The sequence below is a fragment of the Alosa alosa genome, chromosome 11 (assembly GCF_017589495.1).
Source record: "Alosa alosa isolate M-15738 ecotype Scorff River chromosome 11, AALO_Geno_1.1, whole genome shotgun sequence".
Taxonomy (NCBI): Eukaryota; Metazoa; Chordata; class Actinopteri; order Clupeiformes; family Clupeidae; genus Alosa; species Alosa alosa.
The window spans coordinates 16,515,476-16,525,013 of NC_063199.1; the positions used below are offsets into that span (position 1 = coordinate 16,515,476).

General features: G+C 40.6%; 1 protein-coding gene across 3 annotated transcripts in view; it reads right to left on the minus strand.

Moving 5' to 3' along the window:
- LOC125303914 (S-adenosylhomocysteine hydrolase-like protein 1) overlaps positions 1 to 9,538 on the minus strand; it is a 23,166-nt gene continuing 13,628 nt past the window's right edge. Inside the window, exons 1-17 of one of the 3 annotated variants that reach the window (XM_048257878.1) lie at positions 7,938 to 8,058; positions 6,985 to 7,099; positions 6,594 to 6,737; positions 6,406 to 6,506; positions 6,086 to 6,188; positions 5,608 to 5,702; positions 5,333 to 5,439; positions 5,040 to 5,156; positions 4,884 to 4,947; positions 4,360 to 4,448; positions 4,184 to 4,254; positions 3,914 to 4,008; positions 2,108 to 2,206; positions 1,890 to 1,958; positions 1,581 to 1,659; positions 747 to 867; positions 1 to 621 (exon numbers count right to left, since the gene is read on the minus strand). In XM_048257878.1, the coding sequence (XP_048113835.1) occupies positions 615 to 621; positions 747 to 867; positions 1,581 to 1,659; positions 1,890 to 1,958; positions 2,108 to 2,206; positions 3,914 to 4,008; positions 4,184 to 4,254; positions 4,360 to 4,448; positions 4,884 to 4,947; positions 5,040 to 5,156; positions 5,333 to 5,439; positions 5,608 to 5,702; positions 6,086 to 6,188; positions 6,406 to 6,506; positions 6,594 to 6,737; positions 6,985 to 7,099; positions 7,938 to 7,994 (1,533 nt within the window). In that variant the 5' untranslated portion in view covers positions 7,995 to 8,058 and the 3' untranslated portion in view covers positions 1 to 614. Of the gene's footprint in view, positions 622 to 742; positions 868 to 1,580; positions 1,660 to 1,889; positions 1,959 to 2,107; positions 2,207 to 3,913; positions 4,009 to 4,183; positions 4,255 to 4,359; positions 4,449 to 4,883; positions 4,948 to 5,039; positions 5,157 to 5,332; positions 5,440 to 5,607; positions 5,703 to 6,085; positions 6,189 to 6,405; positions 6,507 to 6,593; positions 6,738 to 6,984; positions 7,100 to 7,937; positions 8,059 to 9,538 lie in introns of those variants that run through there. The other 2 variants (XM_048257874.1, XM_048257875.1) reach the window with 2 other exon arrangements.

Below are 9,538 nucleotides of genomic sequence, written 5' to 3' on the forward strand. Positions count from 1 at the left end.
GTATTTTACACATTTAAAAATGTTTTCAAAAGGCACAGAATAAGTCCACTCCCCTCATCCTGCTCCAGTGTTAACGCTAAAGTGGCCTACATGATAGACAGCTACACCCACAGAATAATTAGAACAAAAACAGCTAAATCTAACATAATATTTCAATAATCAGTATTACTAATTTAAAATTAAACACTTACTATTCAATAGTATTACATATTTCAGTGAGCTATTTTTATGAATCATAATAATGCATTACACATACAGTATATTATGATCTGTTGTTAAGATGCAGTGACAAACTCACAAACTACAGTGATGATACAGAATACTCAATAGTACACCAACATTATGAAAGCACTATTTAAATATATGGGCCATGTATTTACATATAAAATCATATAGTGTTTAATTTGTGATTCACTTAAAAAGTAACACTGTAGTTTTGACTAAAAATTCAAGATTTTCAGTTTCAGAGACAGTTACAAAGTCTTCCTCTAGATGGCAGCAGAGTACCAGCAGCTGAAGAGGCCCAGCAGTGTAGTGAATGGGACCAAGTTTCAATACTCTCCTTCTGGTCCAACAGTCCCTCCTTTATCTCTTGTTGTTTATATAGCTGTGTGCTAATATCTGAAATATTTGGCCATGATAGAAAATTAGTGAAAATGCCCTTAAACGTCTATGCAACCTTGTGGTGCAAAAAACGGAACCAATCATCTTAAGGAGATTCCATTTCATTTCTGTGTTTGCTTTACCTGTAGTAGTTTGGTTTGAATGGCCCGTTCTTGTTCAGGCTCAGGTACTTGGCCTGGTCATCCGTCAGCTCGGTAAGGTGTGCATCAAATGTTTGCAGGTGAAGACTGGCCACATACTCATCTGAAAACAATACACTGACTCAAAACATTGACACTAGATCATCACTGCCCTTAGCTTGACGTATAGCCAGACTCAATTCTATTCAGACTGGGATTACACTAATCAATTCTCAATTCTATTCGGAATTTGAGTCTGGTGTCAGTCCATACAGATTTGATTATGGGGCGTGTTTCAACAAATACAGGGGAAATAATGACTCTGCACACAACTGGATAGACCTGACCTAACCAATCAGAGCAACAACATATAAATCCTGTAGGGAGAACAGCCAAAAAACATCTTTCTTCTTGACAAATGTATTAATCACTGCTTTAGTGATAAAGTGATAAAAGTTATTGTACAGTCAATATGTTGTACAACAGACTTGATCGGTGAATCTAAACATCTAGTTTCTCTAGCGATAGCCTTTTTGTTGTAAACAAAATCAACTCAAGCGTGCTCAGGTGGCTTGAATGACAGGGCACCAATCGCTCATCTGTCCATCATTGTATGTAACCCATCTAGACGATTTAACTGGCACAAAGCGCTCTGGTTTGGGCATATAGAGGCCAGTCCAGTCCAGACCAAATTTCCCAAACTCAAATTTTGTGGGTGGGGGAAACTCGGGCTGGCTCCAAGGCTAGACTGCCCTATACAAATAGAAAACCCACTTCCAGTCACATATGAAGACACAACTGAAATTCTAATGTGTAAATAGCGGCCACTGGCCTTACCCATTTTCTTTGGAAGTAAATAGACGTCTTGCTTGTAGCGTCCCTCTGGTGCATTATAGAGCTCTATCAAGGCCAACGCCTGCAGAGCAGAGGAAGACATCAAATGCTGACCTCCCTGGACATGCTCATCTGAGTGTGCCCACACTAATGCAAGGATGCCGCAGGGAGAATTTTTAATTTACTTCAGTCTCCTCTACTACTGTATAAAGAGCTGTACATGAAGACTTTAGAGACACAGTGTAACTTGAAACACATTGTTGATGGGGCAAATACTGATTTGGTGTCAGTAGTCATATACAGTTGTTCTACCTGAGTGGTGGCTGTGATGGAGAGGACAAAGGTGGGAACTGTGGAACAGCTCAGGTTCAGCAGATGACCCTGCAAATAACGGTTAAAATTACAGACCACAGACAACACGTGATTCAAATAATACACTGATTATTGTCACTGTGTAAACTGTCTACACTGATGTTATGTGAACTGGGAAATATGGTTAAATATCTAATAACTGTAAATATATGTTGGACCTCAGCCAGAAGAATGATCCTTTTGCCATCTGGCCAGATGATATGATCCACCTGTGACCTCACACGTTCCCACGTCAGCTCTGGCATCCGCAGGCTAGCCTGGGGGGACACAACCAATCAACCTAGTGATTCTCTCTCTCTCTCTGTCTCTCTCTCTTTCTCTCTACTTCTGTCCAGATCTTTCGTAATAGAACTGGGCAAGCACTCTTGAACTTATGTTATTTTATGTTACAAGTCAACACGCGTCATATTTCTGTATTTGGGTCAATGACGTCACATGCAGATTTCTGTGTCCGAGTCCCTTACTTTGGTTTAAAATCATTTTAAATGATTTATAACAAGAAAAAACTCACACACCATTATTTGCCGTTTGCCGTGCTACCAATTGAGGTGATGTACAAACGTTTCGGTCCTCAGACCTTGATCAGTGCAAAATGAAGGTCTGAGGACCGAAACGTTTGTACATCACCTCACTTGGTAGCACCTTGGCTTGATGGATTAAACACTTTGTTTATTTATTTTTCAACAGCAAATAATGGTGTGCAAGTGTTTTTTCTTGATTGACTGTTACGTTGCCCAAAACTAACGCACCCGCACGGCCTTGAGTAATTGGCGCGAGACCCTACCTGTCTACAATGATTCATTACAAGCATAATTTTATTCTATAAAACCTGTATAATTGAACATACTTTCTGTTTATCATAAAAATTATATTTATTTTATGTTTTCTTATCTCAAACCCTCAAAATGTCAGGTGGCGCAACCGTCCGAGCAAATTAAGACTGTGAAAAGAATTTAAAAGATAAGGACATTAAAAATAAATATGGGGGCATCATTTTATTATTTTATTTTATTTACTAGTTTACTAGCTCTTAAATTGTTTGTAAAATTGAAAAAATGGAAAAAAATTGGAAATTTGCGTATCTCAAATGTCAGGGTGGTGCAACTACATTCATACAACGTTTATTTTGAACTGAAGAGGGAAAAGATAAATTATTATATTGATAAAAAATAGCTAATTTCTCTTCATAGTTGGACTTGTACAGATCACATGTCAGGTGGTACAACCAATGTAAAACTAAGAAAAATATATTTTATTATAAAACTCTTTATTGTATTGGAAAATTGAATGGATGAACTTGCTAGTCAAAAGGTTATATAGGTGTTCAAGAAGATACCTGTATAATTTGAAATTAGTAGCAAAAGTCAAGTGGCGCAACCGCATCGTCAGGTGGTACAACCGGGTAAAATACTAATTTAAACCAAGAAATAGTGGATAAATGGTTGAAAAATGTGCTGTACCTAATTATTATATTAAACAATATACTTGGAAAACCAAATTTATCCACATTTTAAATGTAAAGTTGGATGTTACACCAAAATATATTCATATTCATTATTTTTTTTTTTACCAAGGTCAACTACAATAAAATAATGTGTTAAGGACGGTAGACACTCTCAGGTATACTTACCAAAAATAAAACAAGTGTGGGCTTTTTTTTTTACTTTTGGTTGCACCACCAGGCATTTTTGGGGGTGGTAAAATTGCAAATACAGTCTAAAAATGTATTAAAACCCCTGTAACTTCAAACTAATGCATTCTGTCCATTTTTAAAGATTATTTTGAAAACATGTTTTTAAAAGCCTTATTTGTCAATGAACTATTTACATAGTACAACAAAGTTTGTGCCAAAGTGGTCTACAAATTCACAAACAAAAATAATCTATGGCACAAATGACCGGTTCTCCCAGTTGTTCTGTGAGTGCCAGGGTTCACAGTATTTTATTCTTTTTTTTGTCACTCACCACATCTATCTCTGTGTTGGAATGTCCCATGTTGCAGACCATGCAGCCATTTTTCATGCGGTCCAAATGTTCCCTCCTCACAACATTCTTATTGCCTACAGACCAAACAAAGGGAGCCATTCTCATCAATTTCAACAGAAATTTCAGAAATTCTCATCTCCCATCCATCTCCAGAAAATGGCTACCAAGAAATTACAAAGCTAAGCAGTTCAAATACAGGCATAAAAAAGGAACAAAATGGACCATAAGAGCAGCATTTCATTTACATGCCTGTACATGTGATGACAATGTCTACATTTCGGATGACCTCACTCAGCTTGACCAGTCGGAAGCCATCCATGCTGGGAAGAGAGATCATGTGATAAGTCAGTAAAACGTGTAAGGCTCAACTGCTGTAGGGAAGTTCTACTCTGTAGCTCTACAATAATAAAGCTATTGTGCAGTACCATGCCTGCAGAGCGCAGATCGGGTCGATCTCTGTTACATACACAATGGCACCCAGGGCCTTCAGAGCAGCAGAGCATCCCTTACCAACCTACAGAGTACCACATACAACATACAGAGACAGATATTACCAACCTACAGAGTACCACATACAACATACAGAGACAGATATTACCAACCTACAGAGTTCCACATACAACATACAGAGACAGATATTACCAACCTACAGAGTTCCACATACAACATACAGAGACAGATATTACCAGCCTACAGAGTACCACATACAACATACAGAGACAGATATTACCAACCTACAGAGTTCCACATACAACATACAGAGATAGATATTACCAGCCTACAGAGTACCACATACAACATACAGAGAAGAGAGACAGATAAAGAAAGAGAAGGACAGCTTGATCCATGGACACAAATGACATATAAACCAATACATATTCAGACAGATAATAGTAATAGTAGGGAGGGTACAGAGCAGGAGAATTAATGTGCATGCGTCTGCATTTACCTCTCCGTATCCACATATCATCACCTGCTTGCCACCAAACATCACATCAGTGGTTCTCTTCAGACTGTTCGTGGAGTTTCAAAGAGGTAAGTAGATTAGTGTGGGAAAGTACTTTTCTAAATGTGTGTCTGGAGATCATAAGGGAAGCGAACTGACCCATCTAGAATGGACTCTCTGCAGCAGTAGAGGTTGTCAAACTTCTGCTTGGTCACAGAGTCATTCACATTCATGGCTGGCACACACAGCTTTCCTGCTTTAGACAGTTGGTACAGTCTAAGAAGACATGAGTTAGTATACATGTAGCAGGAGTTAATTTGCACTATATGAAAACATCTGTAAGTTATCCATACATCCACACAGTTGAAAGGGAGTAAGAAGTGACATTATTTTCAGATACGAGACAGGACAAATGAAAAATACAGAATAAGAGTTGATAGACCCAATCAAACCTGTGAACTCCAGTGACACTCTCCTCCACGATGCCCTTAATCTTGTTGAAGACATGGGGGTACTTCTTATAAATGCAATGTGTAAGATCGCCCCCATCATCAAGGATCTACAAACAGCATTATGAACAGAAGACAAGACATGTAATTGAACAGATTTTGAAAATTTTTTTACTGAAATAGATGTTAATGACCAGAGGATACATGAGAAATCAAGTAGTGTTAGATGTTAAGGCATCATTATTAACAGAGAAATGAGCCAACATAACATATCTTACCATGTTTGGTTGCCAGCCCTCAAGGTTCACACAGCGATCAATGCACCACCAGAAGTCATACTCTGATTCCCCTTTCCAGGCAAACACTGAAAATCCTTTCATGTCAAACAGAAAGCAGAATATCATTTTGCAGGGAAGACTGACGAAACAAGCTTAGCATTTGAAACAAAAACAGCCACACAGAACCAGAGCAAAATGGAAAAGAGACAGAAAGAAATGTTGAAATGTTGGTAACAAGAAGAGTCATGGAATTAATGTAAGGCATGTGTGTTTGTGTGTGTGTGTGTGCATGTATGAGCGTGTGTGTGTGTACATGCGTGCGTGTATGAGCGTGTGTGTGCTGTGCGTGTATAAGCGTGTGTGAGTGAGTGCATGTATGAGCGTGTGTGCGTGTATGAGTGTGTATGTGTGTGTGCATGTATGAGCGTGTGTGTGTGTGTGTGTGTGTGTGTGTGTGTGTGTGTGTGTTTTCCCTTACCAGCCTCTGCTAAAGCCGCGGCCACAGCGTTCTGGGTGGAGTAGATGTTACAGGCAGCCCACCTGCACTGAGCACCAAGCACAGCCAGAGTCTCTATCAACACCTAAAGAGATGAGCACAACACTCAGGAGACACCTTTATCCACACCGACTTACATTACAAGTACATACAGTGTGAACAACATGGGTTCTCCGTGGGAATTGAACTCATGAACTGTCGGGGTCAACTAGTTGACTTGAAGCACCACATGAGCCGAGTGTACGTCTGTGTGAACGCACGTGTGTGTCCATGTGAGTTTTGGAGAAGACCACTCCACCTACCGCGGTCTGAGCAGTGATGTGTGTGCAGCCCACTATCTTGGCTCCACTTAAAGGTTTTTCCCCTTGAGCTCTCTTCCTTAGTGCAACAAGGGCTAACATCTCTGCACAGAGAAAACCAGAGTGTTTAATTAAGGTGCCACTTTCAAAATACCAACACAAGGGTGTTTTCTTGTTTTTGTCTGACATACCCTGTTCTGCAATTTCAATCTCTCTGCGCCCAAAGTCGGCCTGCTTGATGTTTTTGATGCAGAAGTCACTGCTGCCTTTGGAGTTTTTCTGCACTTTGTCGCGAGGTGTGCCCTCATCTTCTGAACTGTCCGACTCTGAGGGAGCTAAAGAACAACATGAACTCTTTCAGTCTTTCACAAAATAATGCGCTCAGGGTGCAAACACAAACACATTTTGTCTGAGAAGCACTTTGGCATACTACAAAAAGGAGATCAAGACTAACTGACTCCTTTGAAGGCTTTACAACTTGCCCCGCAAACAAATCCATTAAGCTTTTTGTTACAGTTCTCCTGGCCTGAGTGAACTCACACTGGGATGCCAGTCTCGTCTCTGTGTGGGTTGGTGCAGTACCTGAGCTGAAACTGTCCGTGGATGACTGCGAGATGGAGCGGGAGAAGGACCGGCGTCCGATCTTCCCGGGGCGCTTGTTGAACTCGGCCTGCTTCTGCTCTGTGAGCTGTATTTGCTGTGCAAATAAACCAGACAGTAATTTGACCAGGCTCAATGGGCTCTACTCTCAGTCTCTTACAGAAATAATAATACTATGTGCCAGGATGGGGACTTTGCACATCAGTTAGAGGCAACAGTATGGAGAATCTGATTCTGTGATATTCTTGAAATGCAGTTAACTTATTTCCCCCTAAGATATCTCACTATAGTTCTAGGACATTAAGCCCACATCAGCTCTCAAGTTAATTAAACCAGCAGGGACTGCTGCATCACACCTGGCTGAGCAGGCTGACTCAGGTGTCAGTGGAAATAAGGGGCTGTGTTGGGGAACAGCACCAATTTGGCCATTCAAAGAGACTTGTTCAGATTGTACAGTCAGGTATTTTCAGCTAGGTCTATGCATAGTAGATAGTGAGGTGACTGGTTGAAATTATGAATACATTATTATTAACGAGCTACATCTGCATCCGTTTTAAAAATAATAAACAGAATAATGTTGCTCAAAACAATTCCAAAAAAGATCAGTATACACAAGCACTATCGTATCAGTAAGTACTAATAAGTTGCACTTGCACCACTGCATGTCATATTTACTTGTATCAATTGAACCATTATAACAGAAAATAATACATTCTCAAAAAGTATAAAGATTTCCTTGTTAGATGACCACAATTGAAGATACATATAGTTACACTGTCAATGGTATGTTCACAGCCAAAACAACATCCTCTCATGTAGGTTACATCATGGAAAATCTCTACGCAGTATTCTACTGGCACCAAACAATCTGGCCACTCGACACATCACTCGAACACGCCATAGGAGATTAAAACCGCGGTGACCAACAAACTCACCATCCACTGGGGTAACTGGAAAGCCAGGTTAGAGCCGGAGGAGTCCCACTTGGCCATATCTGCCACCACTACAGCTCAATTCTCCCCTTGTCTCAGAGAAGCACTTTTAAAAACACTGCAAAGCCCTCCCTCACTCGCCCCCGCCACCCTGCCCCTCCGTGCCGCTTCAAACCCCATGGTTTTCTCTTCCATGCCAGCTCTCTCATCTTGCATGGCTGATCCCTTGGAGTCAGACATTAGCAAAAGAGCATGGCGAGCTACCCAGGAGCTTAATCAGATTTAATAACCCAGGGCCCTGCTAGGCTGAATTCCTGGCTTTTGGCAAGCCATTGCCATGGCGCGGCATTCTTGCGTAATACAAACTAGCCTCTCTCTGTACGGCCAGTCAAAACATTGTGCATGTTCACTTAACTGCCCGCTGACTGACCACGCGCAACACACACAAGCATGAACTCAAATCATGGCACACATTAACTTGTTGTAACCTCTGTAAGTATTGCAAGGGGCGAGCACAGGCTCTGCATGTCAGAGGGGAAATTCAATGAGCCCCATTCATTTGACACCATGTGCGAGAGGGAAAGATCTGAGGGTTAGTCAGTCTAAATGTGAGTGGGTATCACATTGCTGTCACCCACACTGAGCCACAGCACAGGTCCCACAGACAAACAAACGCAGCATAACAGGCCTTCATAAGCAGAAAGATTTTAAAAAAGAGGTCAACACTTATCTTGTTATCTTTTCTGAAAAACAGAAAAGAACCTTCAGACAAAGGTGGAAAGGTTAAACACCTACTGTGCTTACAGACATTCAGATATTTGATGCCTCTGAAATAAGTTTGTTGTTACAAAGGTTGACACTAGAGTTCCACAGCATACAAAGCTTGTTTTAACAGCCATGGAAGACAAGTATCCGAGTGAAGCAAGCTGTAACCTTAGTAACAGGAATTCTTTGAGTACATTGAAGCAGCTCCTTCTTAAATGGGGTTCAACCGTATCAAGATATCTTTATACGGCTCTGGTTCAACCTGTGCAAGTAATTGCTTAGAAAGTGGTCGGCATATTCACAGTATACAGTGTGGTTACATCACATCATTCATTTCATTATAATTGTAAAACCAAAAGGCCACCCATCATTTAACCTCTAAAAACTGAATTAAGATAACTTGCAAGTGGTCAGCTTTAACAAATGAGGGTGGACATATTGCAAGTGGTCAGCTTTAACAAATGAGGGTGGACATATTGCATGTCATCAACATGACAGAGCATCAACTCACATAAACACATTGGGGCCTTCAGCCACTAGGCAAATATAAGCTTGCACAAAGTTAACAAGGTCTGCCACAGAGGTGAGCCTATCACATGGTGACAGATCAGCACACTAATAGGATCTTATGGAGTTGCAGTCATAACTGAAAAGTTTAAAACCGTGTTATTAAGCCGACAAAAATTCTCGGAAATGATTCATCACAGGTCTTCGTAAGACCTGTCATATGATAATGATTATCGTGACTAACTTGGGGAAGTCAGTGTAGCATAGTGTAAACGGCAAGCCATGCAAGAGTCCTCCTTTCCTCTCGTCTGTTGTCACACCATAGACTACTT